The following is a 24,337-nucleotide window of genomic DNA, read 5'->3' on the forward strand; positions in this document are numbered from 1 at the left end:
CTTGCGCCTCCTCATCAATCACCCAATACTTAACCTTCTCCGAACGCTCCTGCTCCATAATCACCTTCTGCTCCTCAATCACCAATTTCTCCTGCAACTCAGTTTCCTCCAAGTCCTTCTTCATTCCCTTTTTGCTCTGCCATCTTCTATAGTTCTCTTTCTGTTCTTTGTCCCCGCACCTCCATATTGCTCCTGTTTCTCTATGTTCTCTTCCTGTGTCTTCTTCTACTACTCCATCTTTCCCTGTTTTGTCTTCTGCTCCTCAATCTCCACCTGCTTCTCCTTCTTCCCTTTCTTCTCCTTCTTCTGCAGCTGAATCTCCTTCTGGGCCTCCACCTTCTCCTCCTGTTACTTATACTGTACCTGAATCTCCTCCAGGTCTTCTGTCCTTTAATGATCTTCCTGTATCTGTCCCTGATTCACCATATCATATCTTTTGTTCCTCCATCTCCTCCATTCTCTTAAATCTCTTCCTGCTCTTTAATCATCTCTTTTCTTTCCACTTAATTTTTATCCAGTTTTAGTCTCTTCAATCTCTTCCCCATCATCTCCCCTAGTTCTCCTCCTGATCTTTGTCCCTGCACCTCCATATTGCTTGTATTCCTCTACATCCTCTTCTTGTTTCTTCTTCTACTACTCAGCTCCTCCATCTCCTCTTTCTCTTGCTCATCCTCCTATATCTTTTTTCCTAAATCACCCCCTGAACCACCAAATTCTAAACATACATCTCCTCTTAATCCTGCCCCGTAAATCCTATCCTTCTGCATGTTCTTTCTTCTCTTCAATCCCCTCTTGCTCCATCTCATGTACTTCTCCTAACCTTCATTTTTCCTGCACCTCCTTATTGCTCCTGCTCCCCCAGTCTTCTTCCTGTTTCTGCTTCTGAATCTCCTCCTGATTCTCTGTCTCTCATGAACTTTGTGCCTGAACCCCCATATTGCTCCTGTGTTTTCATGTCCTCTTCCTGTTTCTTCTTCTGATCCTCAATCTTCTCCCACATCTCCTCTTTGTTCTCCTCCTAATCTTCATCTCGACATCACTTTATTGCTCCTGCTCCCCCTTGTCCTCTTCCTGTTTCTTCTTCTGCTACTCCATCTTTTCCCATTTCTTCTTCTATGTCTCACCTGCTCCTGCATCTCCTCTGATGTTCTGGATGTTCTTGGTCTCACTTAATTATTTCCTCCTGCTGTTCCTGTTCTTCTTCCTATAGCTTCTATCTGCCTACACATTCTCTTATCATAACTTTTCCAACCAACAGCAGAAATGATGTGGAATATTCCACCTAAAAATCCTCCATGTATTTTTAGCCTGCATACTAAGATCCTTCTGATGTAAGAAGCAGAAAGGAAATTGGGATGTTGAGGCTCAGTTTCATGCCTGTCAGAACTTTACTCTAACCGTATATGAATTCGATACTTGGAGTAGGTGTGTAGACATTAATTTGCATTTTTATTAGCACAGGAAGTGAATTAACTGGAGAATATGGCATAGTCTCTGCGGCTGTATCCATCACACTCATTTTCATATCACAGATTTGTGGGAGGCCATGTGAGAGGTACACTAGCAGACAGTCCTACTGTAATTACCCAGCCCTGTAGTCAAAAAAAAAGAGAAGGAATAAAACCACACTCATTATGATTCATGAAATGCAGGTTGTCCATGGAAAGTGTGTGCAAATGTAAATGTACAAGAGGGCAGGCAGGTAGGCCAGTGTGGCTCCTACAGGTAGGCTGTGAGTTTTATCTGGTGTGTCAGAGATGTGTGCAGTAGTGTGAAACTCTCCAGCTCTGACACTGTCTCCATGCCTCAACGTTCCAGACAGAACTGCTGCCCACACACTCGACACACCATGTCACATGACATTACACATGTCATGCTAGACGGACAGAGGAATATGAATCATGGTCACTACTTTGTAATTAACCATATGAAAATATATATTGTGCTACACTCAAATATAAAGGTAGCAAACCTTACTTTTTCTTATTGAATAGGTGGAATCATCAAGGGTTCATCTTTTGTGCCTTTAGTATGCGCATTCACCAGCCACGACAATAGGAACACCTGTACCCCAGCTTATACATGCAATCATTCAATCATCCAATCATGTTGCAGCAATACAATGCATATTTGAGTATTTCAGAAACTTACATAAAGTGGTGCGAAAATCAGAAAATATGCAGTGAGCGGCAGTTCTGTGGGCAGAAAATTCTTGTCGATGAGAGAGATCAGAGCAGAATGGAACGACTGATTTGAGCTGACAGGAAATCTACGGTAACACAGATAACAACTATTTACAACCATTGTGAAAGGAAAAGTATTTCAGAATGCCCAATAAGTCAGACCTTGAGGTGGATGGACTATAACAGCCGAAAACCACATCTGGTTCTACTCCTGTCAGCCAAGTAAAGGAATCTGAGGCTACACCAAAACTGGACGTTTGCCTCATACCTCCAGGGTTGAGGGTTTGAATCCTGCCTCCGCTCTGTGTGTACAGAGTTTGCATGTTCCCCCCATGCTTCTGAGGTTTCGTTTGGTACTCCGGTTTCCTCCCCCAGTCCAAAGACATGCTTTATCAGTTGATTGGCATTTCCAAATTGCCCATACGATGTGAATGTGTGTGTGAATGTATGGGATTGTGCCCTGCAATGGGTTGGCACCATGTCAAGGGTGTTCCCCGTCTTGTGCCCTGAATTCCCTGGGATAGGCTCCAGGCTCCCCATGACCCTGTGTAGGATAAGTGGTATGGAAAATGGATAGATGGGTGGATGGATGGCTTCAGTTAACCTATGCCCAGTGTGGCCTTAGATTTTAGTGAATGTATCTTTTACATGGGAAGGTGCATTTGGTATATCTGTATATATTCATGTCTCTAGGTAAAAGATACATCTAAATTTGTCAAATATATACCCTTCATGGTACCACCCTAACAACAAGGAAAAGTACAGTGTTAGTACCTTTATTTCTGAGATTGTTGGGAAGGAACCCAAGCTTGCATCACCATTTTCCACTCAAGTTTTAAACTACAAAGTGAGCAGTGATCTAATTTATCTGAAATCAGTTTCATTTAGTAAACTGCTATTAAGCTGCTGTTTGGGTCTTGTTTGATAACAAAATTATCAGGCATGTTCCTTGTCCCTAGTTCCTAAAAAACTTGTTTAACCTCCTAATTGCATAACTTTAATATGCAGTTAGCAGCTCGTTTCTATACATATATGTACAGCTATGAAATGTTCAGCAACGAACACTGAGAATACACAAATTAGGAAGCTCCTTCACAAACACAGCTGTGCAGGAGATTAGTGGGCAGAGTTGACAGCCAGCAAATTGGATTTTAGTCAAAGCTGAAAAGGGAGGGCTACGAAAACAAATTTTGGGGCAACGAGCAACAGCCCTGACAATGCAATGCCAAAAGACAGAGCCCCCCCCCCCCCCCCCCCCCCCCCACCCCCCACCCCCCAGAAAGGTGCAGCTTATTTCTCCACCAGGCAATCAGCTTATCATCACATAGATGCTCCACATACCAAATAGATCCTTTTTTTTTTTCTTCAAACACCACAAATATTTGACAGAAAAGAAAAAAAAAACATTAATTTGCTTTCAGGCACCCTGCTGGATATCTTTTAAAAGCTTTTCTTTTCATGTTTGAGCTTGTGTATTTCCATAAGCAGCTGCTACTTTTTTTTTTGGAGAGGGGGGATGTTAATAAAAGCAGGGTTGTGAGATGTGGCGGGGGGGATGAAAGATGCTTTCTTTATTTGACGGCATTTTAATGAGAGGATGCATTAGATTCATATGACACACAAATTACTTGAAAGCACTCAGGCCAGGGATAAATGAGGGGAGTGTTTGTTTTGGCATCGGGGAGGGGGGTTATGGGGGGGGGGGGGGGGGGGGGGGGGGTTGGTAGGCTAGGGTATGGGATGGATGGACGGGACAGAATCTAATACTGCCTAACATCGCCCCCTGTTGGTCATTGTTAAAAACAATGTCAGTGTTTATTTCTCTGGTAAAAAATGTTTACGACAAGTTTTGTTCAAAATCCCATGGCAGTGAACAACATAACCTGACCTTATATTTGTATTTCAGTCTCAGCGTCTTGTCACTATATATTTTAAGGCTGCAATGCTGTGGAAGTATATATATATACATATATATATATATATATATATATATATATATATATATATATATATATATATATAAAAGAAATGTTCTGATGATATGATATACAATGAGTTGATAGCTCTCAGCTATTCTGTTCTGCATCTCTTCAGCTAGGGACTTAATATTACACATTTTTCTCTATATCTCTCCACTTTCCCTCAGTGGCTGGTGTGGGCTGCCTTGTAGAGGCCCTGTGTGATTCAGGTGGAGGTACAGCAGCCTCAGAGCACAGCTGCCTGGATAATTGGTGTGTGATAAAGAGGTGATTACCTAATGCCATCCAATGCCATCAGCCAGCAATAAAAAACTGATGCCTAGATGATAAAGTGTGCTGTCACTGAGGCATTTTCTTCTGGCGACATCACCATTCTGCACCATTCTGGAAAGGGTCACGACCCTAATGATAATGATTTGGTGGAAGCCACAATTCCCTGGAAGCAGGCATTCACTATTTCTGCTAAAACCCCTGCAAAGCAGAGGAACCGTTTGCGAATTTAGGAGTGAAAGCAAAGAAATTGCTTGGGAGATTTTGAATACTCTTGTCAGTTCAGCCAGTCGATGGACTTTTGTTTTCTCCCCCTCCCTCCCTCCCTCCTCTTCCTTCCTTTTCCTCACCCAAGAACGAATCGATGTTGCTCACTTCCCCCCGACGTAATTACATGCTCGAGCCTCCAATTTGCTGTGTTATAATTCCTGAAGAGCAGAACAGAACGCCACATTGTTATCTGAAGCAATCTGGACGTCGCCATGAAAAGGGATATTAGCCAAGCTGTGCATGCTGAGAAATTTGAATATGGAAGGCTTCAGCTTCTTTCTCTGCGCTGTCCACAGCCTGTCGCTCTGTGTGTTTAAAGAGCATTAGCACACTGGCAGGCAGCTAGCTTCAGTCAGCTTAACTCATTCAGCAAGTCTCATTCAGAGCTGAGGCCTGGGCCAGGAGATGACTACAATAGGTCCTGATTACTGTCACATTGCCACACTGACGGAATTGATAGAACAAGAGAAAAGAGGAAACTTTCTCATCCTAGCCATAATGTAAACTTATTAAATGCATCAGTGTGTCAGTGTACTACACAACACCATGGCCTGCTGATTCCTCTTCACCGAGTGTCTGCTTCTTACATCATTAATCCTCATTTTTAGTTAGTGTGTAAAGACTCTATTCATCTTACTCTTTTAAATATGGACGATCAAATTCTGAATTTGAAAAATATTTAAGTTGAAAGTTTATAGACTGTTTCTTCTTGTCTTTCCGTTCTTCCCATATTTCTTATATTTTTGCCTCTCTCATATTGTCCCTCTTTATTTTTTTTTTTCCTTTTTATCTATCTTTCCCTCTCTGTCTCTTCTACTACTGTCCTCTCTTCTTTCTTTCTTTCTTTCTTTCTTTCTTTCTTTCTTTCTTTCAGCCACATGTTCTTTTTCTTTCTATCAGCATATCTAAAAACCTTTCCTCCTTTCTATAATTTTTTTCTTTTTTCTTTTTCCTACTTGTATTCTTGTATTTGTTTTATTTTCCTTCTCTCACGTTCGCTCTCTTTCCTTCTTTATTTTTCTCTCTTACTCTCTATTTTCTGTTGAATTTCTTTCAGTCACATTATTAAGTTTTCTTTAGCCTTTTCTTTCGTTCTCTTTTTCCTGTATTGCTTTCCCTCATTTTGTCCCTCTTTCTTTATGTCAGCTTACTACTGACTGTCTCTTCCTTTCTTTCCTGCTTTCTTGACTTATTTGCTCTCTCAAATTCGCGCTCTCTCTCTCTATCTCTCTCTCTCACGCTCTCCTATTTCTTTCTTTCTCTACTGCTTTTAATCTTTTGTTTAGATACGTAAAAGCTCAATCCATCTTGCTCTTTCAGAAATGGATGATCCTCACTGGTCACATTGATGGAATTAAGGAAATGACAGGCGAAGTTTAATAGATAGTGTGAGTGAAGCATACTGTCAGTGTACCTCTGATAGGGGCATTGTTGGAAAATAATTGGCTTTTTGCTCATGCAGAGACTCAATGCAGACAGAGCATTTAGCATATGGAGTAAGATGAGTGGGCATGCTTCCTGATTAATTCTGTTGTTTTACAATAATGTATTAAACTTACAATAGGACATAAGAGGAGTTTTTCATTTGGTCACACAAACTGTTCCACGTTTTTTAGAGTTAGGGTTAGGGTTAGGCTTATAGACAGAACTCATTACGGAAATATTTGCTTAATAGTTGCAGTAATATTGGTAATGGCAATGCTATAAATTCTCTGCTATAAACTGTACCACTGATGATGAGGAAATGATGGATATCTGACGAGCTACAAGACGCTTCAGTTGCTGTTCTTGGCAGGAAATGAAAAAGAAAGATTCACACTCCATTACTGTTTAGGTTGGAAACATGAATCCAATCCAATTCTTTAGCTGTGAACTCCAGGAATATGTATGTCAGTCCCTGCATTATAAAGAGCGAGAACTACAGCCACTGAATGTTTCTCTGGTTTTTGACAGCTGCTTCACTGGGAAGATGGACACTTCTCTTTCCCTAAACATAGGTTGACACATTTTTCACTCTTTTTCCGCTCCACTTTCTCCTCCACCCTAGCGAGCATTAGCCATCCATCACTCTCTGGTATAGCCCACTTCCTTCTTCTAACCTCTCTTCTCTTTCTCTTCATCTACAGCTGATGCAGCAGCAGGCGGCCCTCATGGCTGCGAGTCACGGTGGATACCTGACGCCCAGCGTGGCGTTCCCAGCCACCCAGATCCACCAGATGGGGGCACTGAACATCAACAGCCTCCCGCCCACCCCCATGACCCCGGTGTCGGGTGAGTTTCATCAGCATCTGGGTGAGCAACTGCACTTCATTTCCTCTCTTACGGGGACAGGGTGAAGGCGGGGACTCGCACTGAGCAGGTCTGCATGTCACCACTGGGAGCTGAGAGACAGAGGTTCACGTTTTATTTTCCCTGCTGTGAGCACACACATGATCCAACTCATTCAGCTCATCAGCTCCTGTAATTATCCAAGCTTTAATGAGATGAGTGTGGTGTGTGTGGAAGCAGGAAAAACACACAGCCATGCACAGTTCTCCACTTCTCCGTCTCCAGAGGCAGAGCATGCAGGGGTTAATGTTAATCTACATCTCAAATACACTCACTGATTCCACTGGAGCAAAGCCAGTGTTATTATTCCTCCTCCTCCTCCTCGTTCTTCTTCTTCTTCTTCTTCTTACTCTTCTTTTTATTCTTCTTCTTATTATTAATATTATTATTAATAGTAGTAGTAGTATCTTCAAGAACTCCTTTTCTTTTTCTCTTTCCTTCCATTTGTCTCTTTCTTTCTATTATCTTGCACAGTTTGTTTACATTTTATTTAATTTTACTTTTTCTTTCTTTCTTTCTTTCTTTCTTTCTTTCTTCAGTCATATTCTCTCTTTCCTTTTCAGTTTCTTTAACTATCACATTCTCTCACTTTTTCTTTCTTTTCTCTTAATCCTGTTTCCCTCCTTTTGTCTCATCCTTTCTATATTATTTCTATCTCTTTCCTCCTTTCTTTTGTTCATTCTGTATTTTCCTTTGTATCATTTTCTTCCTGTATTTATTACATTTTCTCATTCTCCCTCTTTCTCTGTCTTTCTTTATTTTTCACTTTATCTCCCCCCTCTTCCCCCAAGTCTTTTTCTTTCTTTTTTCTCATTTTCTCCCTCAGTCTTTTCTTTTCAATTTCCTTTAATGTCATGGTTTTGTCCATCTTTCTGTCTATCAGCTGACCTCACATTGTTTTTTTCATTCCCTCCTTTCTTCACCTACTTCTTCCTGCATTCTTCATCTTTCTTTCTTCTTTTTTTCTGCTTGTCTTGTAGTGTACTTTAATGTCTTTATTTATTCCATCCCTTTGTCTCTTTGAGCTCCTAACATACAAATCTAGATTAAACTTTAATTAGAAATAAAAGTAAATTAGTGAGTAGATACAGAAACGGCTGATGCTCTTGACTTTGAAGTGAAGGATTGAAGATCAGTATGCAGCGCTGTGAGTTCTGTGCATCACCCTCATCATACGATGGAAAAGCGGGAGATCTGATGGGAACTTTAATGCCCACCTTGTCACATTTGCTGATGCTGCAACATTTCCTTTCGGTTCTCTGTGCACACACACACACACACACACACACACACACACACACACACACACACACACACACACACACACACACACACAGAGCAGATATTAAGCCACTAGAGCAGAACGCATCTGCATTAAGACTTCACAAACATTGTGAAAAGGGTTCATATCAGCAGCTTAAATGTTTCTGTAGTATATTGATGAGCCAAGTATACATGTGCCAAGTATTTAAAAGAGCTTCATCCATCTGAGGCTTTGACTCCGTTGTGACAAGCTGCTGTTCAGAAAGGGGCAAGCTACCCAATTAAATGTAACACGTGAGATTGTTAGGCAAGTCTTCTCTTGAAGGCTGAGTGCATCCGTGCGTGACGCTACATGCAGATCTTCTCATTCTGGTCTTAAAATTACACACTAGACAGACACTATAATTTGTCAGACATATTGTCAAGGCACAGGCATCATCATAGAAACTGCTGACAGAAACATACTCAATGCAAAGCAGGGACCTTTCTAGAGCAATATACATTGCGTGTTCAAGCATGTTTACCCCGAGCAATGCATGTTGTTCTAGAAAAGTCCATGCTTTGCATTGAGTTTGTTTCTGTCAGCAGCTTCTATCCAGCTCCCCACACACCACCCTTTATCTGTGGAACAGCTAAATCATTTATTCAAGACATGTGACAGTGTTAGATATAGTTTGTTTGTTCAAATCCTAAGATGAGTATGGACTCATGTTTGATTATTTATTTACTTATTTATTTATTTCACTGCAATCCAAGTCATATTAATATGCTACACAGCTGCCGGGGCAAATTGGCCCTTCTTACACTGACTTAATTGAAAGAGACCGGCGGTGCTGTGCGGTCCTGGTGTGGGCCGAAGAAGAGCTGAAATATGTGCACCATTCGACATGCTCCTGTGTGTCCTCCGCTCCACTGATTGCCTTCTATTATTGAAGCTGTTGGAGTCTGTTGCATTATTAATCCTGCGCGAGATAGCATCGAGAATATTCCAAGGACTACAATAAATAAGATTCACTCATTCATTCATTTGCATCTTGCAGGCATCATCGCCGGTTTTATTCAACACGTCTGCCCCACAAAGTCACACACACACACGCATAAGAGAGTGTCGGAATCAGAGTGGGAGAACAGAAAACAGTGGATCATAACAAATGCACTTGTGAATGCTTCTCTAATCATTACGAGATCTTTCAGTAATTCTTGATCATTTAAACTGGACCAAGGACATTTTGCTGCAGCTATTTCAGAATGTGAGATGCATCTTGTTTCTTGAGTTTTTTCTGTTTTTTGCTGAAAAATACTTGAATTGCTGAAATTGCAATTGCACAAAATTGTTATGCACTGTCTTTCGCAGTGATGTTTGTTGGTAAATGAGATCTTTTAGCTGTACTCATGTTCGGCACATATGAATCGAAGAGGGCTTTGACTGAATCCGTATTCTGATGATGTTATATGACATTCTTGGCCCAAATCTGAGAACAATCTGCAGTAATTTTGAAACATTGCCAGCTCCTTTTGAATACTGTGGCGTTTTTTGTTAATTTCTGCAACAAAAAACAAACAAACAAAAAAAAAATGCAAAATCGCAAAATCTTGGAGGGACTGGCAGTGGGTAATGTTGCATCAGATTCAAACACGGGTTACTGTGTCTGTGCATTGATTCATATGTTTTGACAGCTTGCCCACACAGGACATATGGAGGTTTTTACTTACATGCATGCAAGCAGTTTGATATGAAGAACGACCACATTCACAACCATGAGTCAATGCTTGTTTGTCATGCAATGGTGGAGATGGATGCAAGTGTAGGCAATTTTTTTTAAATAACAGAATAACCTTCTGGCTTGTCCATGTGATCTTTAGGAAACTGCAGAGGGACAGCAATGCTCTTTTTTGGAGAGCGGTCGCTTTCTCCTTCCAACCCTGCCATGCACACCATTGTTGTTCAGTGTTCTCCTGATGGACTCATGAACATTAGCCAACATGAGAGAGGCCTTTAGTTGCTTAGAAGTTGCCCTGGGTTCCTTTGTGACCTCGTGGACTATTACAAGTCTTGCTTTTGGAGTTATCTTTGTTGGTCATTCCTGGGGAGGGTAACAATTGTCTTAAATTCCCTCCAACTGTACATAATCTATCTGACTGTGGATTGGTGGAGTCCAAACTGTTTAGAGATGTTTTTGTAACCTTTTCCAGCCTGATGAACATCATCAATCTATGTTGTTTGTGCCATGATACACTTCCACAAACACATGTAGTGAAGATTAGACTTTGATAGATCCCTGTTCTTTAAATAAATCATTCACACCTGTTTGTCATCCCATTGACTGAAAACACCTGAGTCTAATTCCACCTTCAAATGAAACTGATAATCCTAGAGGTTCACATACTTTTCCACTCACAGATGTGTAATATTAATAGACGTCCACATTACAATTTCCAGTTTAAGTTGGTACTATAGAAACTATAATTATAATTAAAAAGTTTATAGCCTGAACTACTATTGGAACAGTTCTGTTATGAAAAAAAAAAAAACAATCAGTATTGGGAATGAACAGTGCTGTGGTATCAAAGTGTTTAATTATGTCATAGTTTAGTTTATATCATGACTGTATATCATACTAGATATTCTCAAAGAAATACAGTTATTAATCACTGTAGCACAGATTGTGGCTTTTTCACCCGTTTCCTTACATACACACATACAAGCATACACGCATACACACGAGTACCAGACCATTGCAACGGATTAAAGGTGAAGGGGGCTTCTGGAAAACAAAAGCACGGCTGCTCCGTCAACAGATGTAAAGCACTTAAACTTGATGGTGCATACACTCTCAGCCAGATGGTACCCTCTATTAGAGTACATATCTGTACCAAGATGCATGGTGATGAGCATTATACGTTAAAGGAAAAATTAAAGGAAAAAACAACATAAAGTGTATTAATATGCTGCTGGGCCACTATGAGTAGCCAGAGCAGCTTCACTGAACCTTTTACACATTTCTAGAACTGCCCTGGAGAGGTGGACACCGTTCTGACCAAATAAGTTGTTCTGATAACTGTTCTCTCTGATAACAGTTGTTCTCTCAGTTCGTACTTGCATGATGGTGGTGGACAGCACTGTCTAACACATCACTCCAAAATCTCTCACAGGTGTTTACTTGTGCTCGTATGGTGAATGTGAAGGGCGTAGCATATGATTTACATCATTTTCATCCTCATCAAACCATTCAGTGAGCCTGTGGTTGGGGGCAGAGTCATCCTGGAAGAGAGTACTCCCCTCAGAAAAGAGATATTTCATCATAGGATCATAGTAGGAACTTTGTATTTATTTGCACTGACTCTTCCATTTATCCCTATATTCAAACTAGCATACTAGCATGTCGCTTGTGCCACTTGTCATTTGTCTCTTGTGGGCGTGCACTGTCCAGTGTTATTTATTTATTTATTTATTTATTTTAGTGGTAGTAGCTATACTGTATACAATATAGCTTCTAAAGCTAACTAGTTAAAAACAAATTAAATAATGCACTCGTTTAATTTACATGTTACCTGTAACAACGGTACACAGAAGGGTTTGGTCCAAGCACGGCATTTATTAAAAATATGAAGCACAAAACATAATCAATAACACAGTGCACGTAAAAAACACAGAAGGCAAGCAATCTGACAAACAAATCAGAAGGAGCAGGATTAAATCACAAATATAATAAATATGGTCCAAATCCCAAATACCGAAAAACCCAAACATGAAACAAACAGCTCAGAAATGCTGATTTCAAAAAGTACTCGTGAAAAATGGGGACTGACCTCTGGTTGTGTGGAGTGAAATTGTCAAGTGAGCCAATGAAACAAGCTAACTGCACTAGCTATATACACCCACCAAAGATCTCTGTTACTTCCTTCCGTTTTATTTTTCTTTGTAATGTCTCTAAATATAAATTTAATGAGGTTGTATATTACAGGATGAAATGAAACCGCAGTTCTAATGTTTTCTTCCTTTTTTGCAACTAATTGCAGATAGAAACTAAAATTGTGAGTGGGGAATTAAGGAAAATCACATGCTCCATAGGATTGGTCTGAGGAATCCTTTGGATTTACCGTCATGGATTTTTCATGCTTGTATTGTACATAGAAAATGATGGTCACCTGTAGACAGCGTAGCGTGGGACTAGGTAATCGTTTGTCATGGACGACGAGGAGGAGACGTTGGCCTACGTTTGCAGAAAAGAGCTTTATTACGAAACAGGCAGATTAACTCAAAACGTGAGAAAAGAGTGGTTTGAACAGGCAAAAGGTCAGGCGAACGACAAACAGGATAAACTAGGCTAAGACTGGAAACAGGTGACGAGGACGAGAATAAGATCAAAACCATGAACCGCTAAACGAAGACAACGGTTTGGTATGTCGCGATACTGACAATACTTTCTCCCCGAACCTGGACACACGAGGGGTATAAATACCAAACGAAATCAAAGGGGAACACATAAACACCTGACACACATTAATACTTTTTCCCCCCTGAAAAAAAGCAAACTATGGGATTACTCTTCATCTTTAAATAATTGAATTAGTTACTAATGATGCACCTGTGTTACATACTGTATAGACCAGGGGTCGGGAACCTTTTTGGCTGAGAGAGCCATGAACGCCACATATTTTAAAATGTAATTCCGTGAGAGCCATACAATATGTTTAAAACTAAATACAAGTAAATGTGTGCATTTTATGTAAGACCAACACTTTTAAAGTACAATAAGTCTCTGAATTCTTTTTAATAACGTTGTTATGCTGTTGCTAACCAATGATGAATAAAGTACTTCTTATCATTAATGCGACTTGTGGTGCTGCATGGTTTTGCTGATGGCTTTGTAGTCTGGTTGATACGTGGTGAGGTTAAGCTTCATGCAGGCGTTGAGACTTCCATCCGTTAAACGTGATCGTAGGTTGGTCTTACTGTTCTTTAGATGTGAGAAAGACTGCTCACATGCATACGTAGAGCCAAACATTGTCAGTACAGCGATACTCACACGCTGCAGTGTGTGCTATGTGACGGGAAGCGCCTTCCAAGTTTTGACAATCAGCTGGTCCTAAGTTTTTAAATTTCTCCCCACTTGTGTTTGCTCGCCAACTCTGCTTGCTGTCGTGCAGGTCTTCCCAAATATTCATCCAGTGACTTGCATTTATTCACCCACATGTCTGAGGCCTTCAGGTCAGCAGCTTGGAGCTCAAAATCTCTGACGGAGTCACCGGGGATGTAACTCAGGTCGGCGCTGTCCACTGCACACTCGTGTGGATGGGTGATGAACTTAAAAAGACGAGTGCGCTCACGAAATTCTCCAAAGCGCGCTTTGAATGACTGCAGGAGATTAGATGTGAAGCCCACTATGTAGTATGGCGTGCGTCGGAGTGCCGCTTTATATTTGACCGTTTCATCTATGCAATTTTATCATTGCATATTAGACACACTGCAGAACCTGCTCTCTCCACAAAGGCGAATTCCTCTGTCCATTCCTGCTGAAAAGTACGATACTCCTCATCTTTTTTTCTTTTAGCCATCTTCTTCGATAAAAGGGTTTCTGCAATTAGCTAGCTGACTACTTGATTAAAAGGAGGGAAGTTTACTTCCTGACCTCACAACGACCCGTGTACGTTACGCATTATCCAATAAAAATTTGGTGTTGTCCCGGAGGACAGCTGTGATTGGCTCCAACCTCCCGCAACCATGAACATGAGCGGTAGGAAATGAATGGATTGAAATACATGAGAATGTTTTAAATTTTTAACGTTATTATTTTTTTTTAATTAAAGATTTGTCTGCGAGCCAGATGCAGCCATCAAAAGAGCCACATCTGGTTCGCGAGCCATAGGTTCCCGACCCCTGGTATAGACGTTCAACAATTCTGTATAAAACAACATTGAATTCAAAATCTAAATTTATCATCTAAAGACATCTTTTGTAATTAAAAAAATAAATAAATAAATAAATTCGTTAGCTGTAGGTTAGCACACGTGTGTGTGCGAGTTTGCGCCAGCTGGCTGTGAAGTTGCTCAAGTTCAAGCAGGTCAGCAGAAACAAGTGGCTGTTTTGCATAATGAAAATATTCCCATTCTTTGTTTCGTTTTTATTTTATTATTGTTGTTGTTGTTGGTGGTGTTGTTTTTTTATTTTTTATTTATTTATTTATTTATTTTTTTTACACATGTAGACAAGAACATTATGGTAATATGTAAGTTATATCCTGGAGAAAAGAAACACTAAGTAGTGCCTATTCTATCATTAATAAGCCAATTTATATAATTTGTTTACATGTTTGTTCTTTAATGGTACAATAAAGTTATGCTTAATAGGCTAAACTATTCCATGTTTTGCTCAAATGGAAAGAATGAAAAGAAAAGTTTCATTTCTGTTGTCCATGTTGTGAAGGTTGATATAGATTTTCAGAAGTAAATCGTAATGAGTAATACATTTAGTTTCAGACAGAGTCATTAATCAGTAATTTAAATACAACATTGACAATGTAATAAGTAATTAGTAATTAATATCTTTTTTGGAGTGACTTACCCAACATTTCCTGTAGATTTGTTGCTTGCTAGGGTAAGTGTGTGAGTGAATGTGAAAGCAAGTGAAAGGAAGTTTAGAGGCCTGATTATTAGTGTCAGCATTAAACGAAGTGTAAAATGGTGTGAACACACTGGTTCTGTTCTTCATCTCTTTCTAAACATCAGTGTGTCTGTAGTTTCCTCTGAGGGTGAACTCTCTGTCCTGAAGCCTGTACAGATGGAGCAGAAATGCTCTGTGCATGAACATATTCATGACGTTGTGTTTACAGCAAGAATTTGAGGTAATGAGGTGTCTGACAGACTATTCGTGAGCCGGAGCAGAGGCTCGGATCATTTCTGTTGATCATCTGCTCGGTGACATTTACCTTGGGATTTATTTATTTATTTACTTACTTATTTCCAAATTGGTAAAATGATAGCTTGTGAAAATGTGTTGAGGATGTTTGAGACATGTTATATTCACTGGAGCGGGGGGGGGGGGGGGGGGGGGGGGTGTTTCACAAGTAAATCGAGGCTAGAGGACTAATAGTTAATAAATATGTAAAGACTAAATAAAAAGTGAATGCAATAATATTGCATTGTCTAATATTTGCATATGTACAATTTGCACACTGAATCTTTTTGGGCCATATGGAGAGTAACTCCTCTACTACATTCACTCCGCTGACAGCGAGAAGACTTCAATAATGCAAACACAATTACATGTCCTTAACAGAAGGTTAAGGAATATTTGTGGAATAATTACACGGTACATTACCAGCCTGTCGCTGACAGATTTTTTTTTCCACAAAATATTCATTTATCGAATTATTGCCATTACCCATTTTCAAACACGAGGTTCACACCTAAAGAAATTAATTTTCTAATCTACTCCTCAGGCAAATGCAGGAGCTGGATCAGTGTCTGTTTGAGGGTGAAGAAAGCACTTCCAAATATATGACTCTATTTAATATACAATTTAATATGTACACTGAACTTTCACTGAACTTGTGAAAGAGTAGCACATGTAGCTTCACATTCCATACGTAGCCACACATGTCCAAGTGAAGGATGTTCAATGATAAATTCAATGTGTTTCAGTGATAAATGACATGACAGCTCTGATCTGGCTCACTTGCTTTTGTGATCGCTCACATACTAGATGAGGAAGATTTGATTTAGTACATGTGGTGCGTTTGCTTCTTAGATGAATCGACTTGTTTCCTAAAGCTCTGAAGCTCTGTTTGCTCACACGTGCCGAGTAAATATATGCAGCTTATAGTCATGTCCACTCTCAGCTCTGTCACACTTTCTATACTCTCACACGCCAAACATTTCCATGCCCTTACATTAGAGCGGTGCTTCTATAAGCCTAGAGTGTGCTGCACTTTTATTTAAAAAAAATCACACAAGCTGCAGTACAGTGATGAAGAGGCTGCATTACTGCCTGCTGCATTAGTGCACGTGTGGTCGTGTTTAGCTTGTCCGACAGAATCACTCAGACTAGCAGTCTCTCAGGGTTTGGATATATCGGCTAGACTCAACAGCTAATTCACTGGCCTGGTGTTTAGTAGGCAGAGCTGGAGCACTTGAACTTTAAAGGGGAATCTACACCGATGTTACAATATTCCTCATAGTTTGCTCATCAAGATACAAAATTATGCAGATTGTTTTCTAGAACTCTTGAACCAGGGATACAAATGGATTGTAATGGTCACACCTCCATTATCTGATGCCTTAAATGTTTTTGTATGATTGTTCAGTGATGAGGTTGGCTCATATTGTAAAGCATTTTTTTTTATATATATACTTACATATTTAACCTATTTGCTGTGCAAAATGATTGAGTACAAAGATTTCAAAGAGGTCAATACTTTTCAAAATGTCCCAGAGACAAGCATAATATACACACAAAGAATTGCATCAGATTGATGCAGAGAGAGAGATAGAGAGAGAGAGAGAGAGAGAGAGAGAGAGAGAGAGAGAGAGAGAGAGGTGGTGTAGAAATAAAATACCTCTGGGATGGAATGGAGGAAATGGTTGGTGTAAAGTACTCTCTATATTGCCACAACTGACAATTCATAACTAACTAATTTAATAAAGACTCAATATGTCTGTAGATGATACATTGACTGTGCTGTACATAACTAAGTACACCCACACTGAAAACTTTGTCACTCCAGAGGAATGCTTTGTTGGAGAACAACACCAGGAAAACACCATTACTGCCATATTAAGAGATCTCGCTAGCCAGCTTCAACTAGCTCCTAGCTCCACTGCTCCTCAAGCACTACTCCTTGTGCATGTGCATGGCTCAGACAACCAGACAAATGGAGAGATGGAGACCTGTCTAAGCACCAAGGACTCAAGTCAAGTCATGTTTATTGTTATATGTTTTCGGAAAATGGACTATATAAACCAATGAAATGTTTATATTAGAGTACCATGCTTGTACAGCTAACGTAAAGTGCCTGAGGCAATAATGTACAGCGACACCACCATGAGACAGTTGCACATATGTGGGGAAATGGTGTTGCACAAGTTTGAGATTGCTCATAGTATTAAAAGAGCAAATTATGTAATATGATATTAAACAGTCTCTCCAGGATTTTGTGATTTTGCGATCACAGAAATTAATGTGAAATCAAGTAAACTCTGCAATATTCGCAGGAGCTTGCAATTTTTCTAAATTACCACAGATTTTCCACAGAGTTGGGCCAAGACGTGTCATGTGACATCATCACAAAGCGCATTCAGCCAAAGCCCTCTTCAATTCAAGTGCGAACAGGAATACAACTCTCATTTACCAACAAACATAACTGTGAAAGACAAAACTTTCATGCAATTCAAGTAGTTTTCAGCAAAAAAAAAAAAAAAAAAAAAGCACAAAAAAACTCCACAGATTGCACTGCAAGTTTTGAAAACAGCTGCAGCAATATCAAGCATTTGTGCCTGCAACAATCACAAAAATCCTGTATGGACTGATTGAACATACAAAGTAGTATAGGTAGTGATACAGGGATATGAGGATGACTGTGTACTTCACTGAACAGTGCAAAAAAGATGCATGAGTATTATGTATAAAGTAAAATAGTGCAAAATGTACATTCCAGTCTTGCTGCAATGGTCATTATGTCTTATATAACTGTGTAGTTGTATCTTGAACTTGTGTTTATTCTAGACCTTAATCGCAAGACACAATGAAATTTTGTGTTAACACAGATGACACCAAAGGCTATGACAAACTATATGTACATGAAGTACGTAAATTGATATTTTATGGGATTAGGGTTCAAAATGAATTTTTATTCTTTCATCATCTGTAATTTCTGTCAGATTCCAGTGATGTCTGTTTGAATGTGTTTGTTAAGTGCTTTATATTTAGGGTGAAGCTTGTGTTAGAGTTGCTATGTTTTTGCTCCAGCAGGCCTTAGCTCACCACCCGCAAACATCACGTCTTCAGCCGTGCCCAGCATTGTCACTCCAATTGTCAACGGCTTCACTGGCATCCCTCACCAGCCCAACGGCCACCCAGCAGTGGAAACTGTGTATGCCAACGGCCTGCCCCCTTACTCTACCCAAAGCCCCACTGCTGCAGACACAATGCAGCAGGCCTTCACTGGGGTGCAACAGTACACAGGTATAGCTCACACTTTTCACCACAGGGCATTTTCCCTCTAGTAAACTATGAGGAGAGTAATGGGCCAGGTGTTGATCATGCTCCCAAAGTTATTTATAGATAAATATATTTAGCAATATCTAGTGAAAATTCAGGGTATTTTGTAAAGATACATGGTAAGGTAATGCCTTTAAACTGCTGTCCATATAACCCAAGAGTGTTGGAACTGTATTCCCCTGTGCTCCCACTCAATTCAACCCCTGAATCTGGGAGATGGGTCAGCTAGGGCTTTTGGAAAATCTTTTTTTTTCTTTTCGATATTAAGGGTCGCAAAATACTGAGAACTTGTGTGTGTTCGGCAAGGTGTCAAATATAAGGCCACAGAGTGGGAGCAGCACAATAAAGGTTCTAATCTGGCCCAGTAAATGAATTTAGATTGGGGGTGGGGGTTAGGGAATTATGTTACATATATATAAGTTCAGTGAACACTTATATATGTATGGTAAAATCATAATGTGGTTTCTTGCACTCTAAAAAATGCTGGGTTATTTTTTCTACCCAAATGCTGTGTTAAGCCTTTTGGGTCATTTATTTGGGTTATTTTCTCACTTTTGGTCAGTTTTTGGATAGTTTTGTGTAACCCAACTGGGTCGTTTTCACTGACAGTTGAATCAATAGACCCCTCCCCCACCCCGACACCTCAGCCCAGCTCCTTGGTTCAAATCAACTCAGTGTGGACTGTTTGAATTCCCCTCAGGTGGAGGTAGCGGTTTTCACACGGACAGACTGTTAAATTTATTTGGAGAAACACATTGAGAAAGGACTTGTTAATACCTACACATTTCTGTGTTATTACTATTTCAATACGTGTTAAATTATCCAATAAATGTGCTAAAAAAAGAAAAAAAAAATTCACACGAGTGACCAACACAACATGTGTTAAATTAATGTCCAATCATGTTGCGGACTGCACTGCCGAAGTCATCATTCAAATCTGAATTCGCCTCAAGGTGAATGTTCATTGCTTTGAGCTTTTGATTGTGATCGCGGAGTCAGAGTCCTGAGGCGAGGAAACCGAACGACCACAGGTAAGATGGCGTTCATCTCTATTTAGCGTTAACGCTGCTGAAAATGCCTGGCCAAGTTTGTTATATTTAGGCAGGGACCTCACGAAAATGTAACTCAGCAAGTGATAATTTACTTTACCTATTGCAATGGCTTCAAAAGTTAATATCATGTACTGCATACTGTACTATTTATCAGACAGCTTGCGGTAATGTTAGACTTTACCATTCCCTTTTTGACCACGGACAATAATGTAGCAGTACAGCTATTCACTAAGATGTAACAAAGAGTGGGTTAATGTTACTTACATTGTTTTGGACAAGGCAAGCTGTAGTAATTAGCATTAGGGGGATGGGTTAGGTCCATGTTTTTCATGTATTCAGTGAATGTTAATGCTGGGTAACAGGTGCAGACAGTAAGTGGCTAACGGAACTTAGCTAGCTCAGTAATGTCGAGAATAAAAGTTCTTCACAAGGTTAACGTGACAAAAATTGAGGATGGGATTTAGGTTGTAATGCTTTACACTATCTCTATAATGTTGGTTGACTTAATTAGGTTGTGCAAAAAAATTGGCGGTGAAGTGCTAAAGGCAGGAAAATAAATATTCATAAATCAGCTAGATTTTCCTGGTGAGTCTACAGCGCCATTTTGTTCATTAGGAGAGTGGCGGTCACATTTTCAAAATTACACAATTTGGGATTCCGTAACGCAATTTCTTAGTTAAAGCCCAAAGGCATTGGTCCATATTTTGTAACTAACAACTAACCAACACTCTTTTTGATCTTTTACAGCTTTTCAAATGGATGGGAGCGGGACTCTTGTCTTCCTAGATGGCAGGGAGATTTGTAAGAAGATGCATCAACTCCAATTCTTACATCTGTCAAATGTTTAAATTATTTTAATAAATGTCACCTGAATTTCATGCAATTGTTTGTTTATTTTGGGAGCATTTTAGTAGAATTTTAGCATACAAACAAATTGCATTTTAGGATAATTGTAGGGGGGAAAAGTATAAACAACACATCTCTGTTATTTTTGTGTTTTTTTTAAACACATCTTTGTGTGGAAATGTACTAACACCCTGACTGTGTTGAAAGCAACACAAAATGTGTTGTCTTTAACTAGACACACAGGTGTGTTAAAAATTAACACAATGTGTTATTTTTAACACATCTGTTTTAAGAGTGAAGGTTCAATATATTTATCCATAAAAACATTACTGTACACTAGAAAAAGCAAAAATGTGCGATAACAATCCAGTTTACATGACACCAAATGCACCGCTATCTTCATTAGCTTTGGCTTTCTCGTTTGTAATGCCCACTGGATTGTAAGTTTGTTACTCAGGTTTTTTTTTGGATGTTTTAAACGTCTCTTTTGATCAAAATCTGATGTTTTCGTCTTAAATATATGATATATTTGAAATATTTCCAAGTCTATATATATAAACACCATTTTAGCAGGTCTAGCAATACATTTCTGAACACCTTCTCGTGTATAAATAAAGGAGATACCATGTTGACATATTTGTTTATAATGAGGAATGTTTGACATTTTCAAAGGGAAAAAATAACCCTGAAAATATTAACCCATTTATAAAATAAAATTAACCCAGCATTTTTGTAAAAAGGAAACCATCCTTTAAGTTGAAAAACAAGCCATTTGCTGGGTTAAAATTAACAACCCAACTTGATGGGTTAGTTTAGCCCAAAATGTGTACTGTCCTATATTTACTCAGTCGTTGGGCTAAAAATATTTTTGGGGGGTTGTTTTTAACCCAGTGTTTGTTAGAGTGTGGTAATGAATTGCAGCCTGTTCATCTGTATTGATATATGTTCAACCCATTTGTGCATTCAGAATGTATCTTTTAGAAAATGCAGATAAATGAACACAGTTACGAGGCGTTGTTCTGTTATTGGTCAGTAAACTCTTTTTTTTTTTTTTTGGTCTGGCCCAGTTGACCTTGCACTAAATGAGTTAGACACCTCTCTGTTAAAGTCCCTGGTGAGTTGTTTTCGTATTTGAGCGGAAACAGATTTATAATTTATAATCTCCAGTGCAGTGTATTGCAAGTCATTGCTTCCATTCTGTGGAATTTTCAGGAGTGTTCTTCAGTCTGTTCTGACACCCTGAAAGCATTTCACCAACAAGTCTATTCAGCTATTTACAGAGAACATCGGAGTCATGTTTAAACCAATTTTTCTATATTATGTGTATTACATTGAATTGTAATACTGATCAACAGAGTTACAATTCAATGATTTAAGAGGAGACTTTCTATATTTTTTGACACTGAACCTAGTGTTCGGTGCTGTATGACTGGGATTGTTGTGTTGAGCTCAGTGCGTCCTTTTTGTTTGTTTCATAGCAATCTACCCGGCGACCACACTGACCCCTATTGGCCAAAGCTTGCCACCACCACAGCAGGTCATCCAGCAGCAGCAGCAGAGGGAAGGTGAGGAGGAGACGCTGTTCTTTCTGTAAACAGCTAAATAAATTAAACAGAGGTGGAAAAACATGATATATTTAACCTCCTAAACTCCAAGGAACTATACATGGTACCACACCTTCACTCCTCACTCTCATAATATAATATTAGCTTAATCATTTTGATTGATTTTGATTTCTTGGACAATTAGCATTAAGGAAATGTAAAGAGGATAACAGGTTAATGTGCTGGAGTCTGAAACATTGTTCTAGAAAACATTATACTGAAGAACTTTTCATTACCAGTAGGATTTATTTCTCGATGTGTAATCCATAGCTCTAAGCTGCAGTACATTGCAACCCATGTAGGAATGTAAGGCCAGTGTACTGTGAGCAAGCGTTAAATAGTGGCCATGAAGAGTGCGCACACATACTTGTTCATGCACTTAGGCTACTAGTGTCATTCTTTATAACATTTGCTAGTTGATTTTAAATGGAGTGCATTGGCTACGTTAGTTACACTGGATCGAGTCAGGTTGTAATGAAGCTGTACGTTAAATAGTGTCAGAATCCCTCGTTGTCAGTGAGTGATAGTGGTTGAACGTTAAGAACAATATACAGGGTTAGAGCTGGTATTTTCACCCATTTAGTGTTGTCTTGAGATATTTTCTCACCTAGTTACAGCATCAGTTGCTGCTTTATGCTGTTATCAGTGAACTCTGCGTGCTGCCGTTTATGTTTAGGATGTTTTATCAGGTTGTATTGTAGGAAAATGCTGTAGTTCCTCTTGAGATCTCACAGAACAAAGATTGCAGTCTATTTTGCTTTGATTGCCATCATGAAATTCGTCTACAGTAGATTGCTATCATTGCTATCATTATGCTAAGCTTACGTCACATGGTTTCATGTGGTATCAGATGTTGGTCTCATAGTATGATTATGAGTAAATGAGCACCAGTATCAGTTTCTAATCTAATGTTAATGTGTTTCTTCAGGCCCTGAAGGCTGCAACCTCTTCATCTACCACCTACCACAGGAGTTTGGTGATAATGAACTGATGCAGATGTTCCTGCCCTTTGGGACGGTCATCTCCTCTAAGGTGTTCATGGACAGAGCCACCAACCAGAGCAAGTGCTTCGGTAAGTGTTTAAGAAGTGCTTTCAGATACCTGATACATGAGTGTGATAAGTGTGTGTGTGTGTGTGTGTGTGTGTGTGTGTCTGTGTGTGTGTGTGGGTGTGTGTGTGCAAACACATTACATACAGTATACAGTATATACACTGTATAAAATTATTCTCTTTAGTCTGTATGAGTCCTTCTCGTTCTTCTAAAACACCTTATAAAAAGGATTGTTTCGTCTTTCCTCACACAGAATCCAATGAAGTCAAATTACTGAAGTGAAATTACAGGAGAAAGTTTCACCGAGACAAGAGATGTAAATTGCATACTAATCCAGGACCTGTGATAATTGTCTGTGATCCTTTCTTATTAATAATGAATATGAAAAGTGTGAATTTCAATGGTGGGAAGGAGCAGGTTATCTGAGGTTGCAAATTAACATTGAAGCAGAAACTTTTCAGAAATGAGGAGCACACATTTTATGAGCATTTGAATTTAAATGGATATCAATGGGGAGTCTGCGGTCTCGCATACAAAGCCGTTTGTGTGAAAAGGCTCTATTGTGGAAAAGAAAAGAAAAAAAGATTTCTTGCAGTGCAACCTTACTGTATTGTGTCGACACATCTACTAGTACATGGTCATCCTGAAAAGCCTGAGCCATTGTAGATCAGTGTGTGTTGTCACCCCGGGGGACGTCTTGTCCCAGGCTACTATCCTTACTGGCCACAGCCACCAGAGAGAGTTTAATTACAGCTGGGTGTGATGGAAAAAAAGCTATCAGCAGTGTTGACATACAGTAGGTAATTAAAATGCAATGTCAGGTCAGAGGTGTATGCACTCAGTGCTGTAATTAATCCTCTGAGGAAGAGCTGGAGAGAGATCGCTAGAAATAAAGCTGTGACGTATACAGAGAATCTGGCTTTTTGTCCCTCTCGTCCACCCCGCCAAGGCTCATTTCATATCATATGCACGCAATCATGAAAAAGGACGATTCATGGTCCACGTGGAGGACAGGGAGGACAGGAGAAGAACTGGCTGTTTTTCATGGTTCAGCACCAGTTCCTCAGCGAGAGTGCATGCAGCAGCTGGATCCACACTGAACTACTCTTTCTGGTCACTGGCTTTTGAGGTTCAGTTTTTAGAGCGCGACAGGGACGAGCTGGCATCTGCTGTGACAAGTGTGTGTGTGATCTACTTACAGTGACCTTTGGAAATAGTCGCTGCTTTTCCCTGCATATGCATAACATAAAGCTCTTAAAACGCTTTCAGAT

The 24,337-nt window shown here is 39.6% G+C and overlaps 1 protein-coding gene across 4 annotated transcripts in view; it reads left to right on the top strand.

Annotated features, from left to right (window-relative positions):
- Positions 1-24,337, top strand: part of celf5a (cugbp, Elav-like family member 5a) — a 219,708-nt gene that overhangs the window by 190,927 nt on the left and 4,444 nt on the right. Inside the window, exons 7-10 of one of the 4 annotated variants that reach the window (XM_017478655.3) lie at positions 6,829-6,994; positions 18,261-18,476; positions 21,889-21,975; positions 22,943-23,086. In XM_017478655.3, the coding sequence (XP_017334144.1) occupies positions 6,829-6,994; positions 18,261-18,476; positions 21,889-21,975; positions 22,943-23,086 (613 nt within the window). Of the gene's footprint in view, positions 1-6,828; positions 6,995-18,260; positions 18,477-20,311; positions 20,443-21,888; positions 21,976-22,942; positions 23,087-24,337 lie in introns of those variants that run through there. The other 3 variants (XM_053683197.1, XM_017478659.3, XM_053683198.1) reach the window with 3 other exon arrangements.

The sequence above is a fragment of the Ictalurus punctatus genome, chromosome 10, assembly GCF_001660625.3.
Source record: "Ictalurus punctatus breed USDA103 chromosome 10, Coco_2.0, whole genome shotgun sequence".
Classification (NCBI taxonomy): Eukaryota; Metazoa; Chordata; class Actinopteri; order Siluriformes; family Ictaluridae; genus Ictalurus; species Ictalurus punctatus.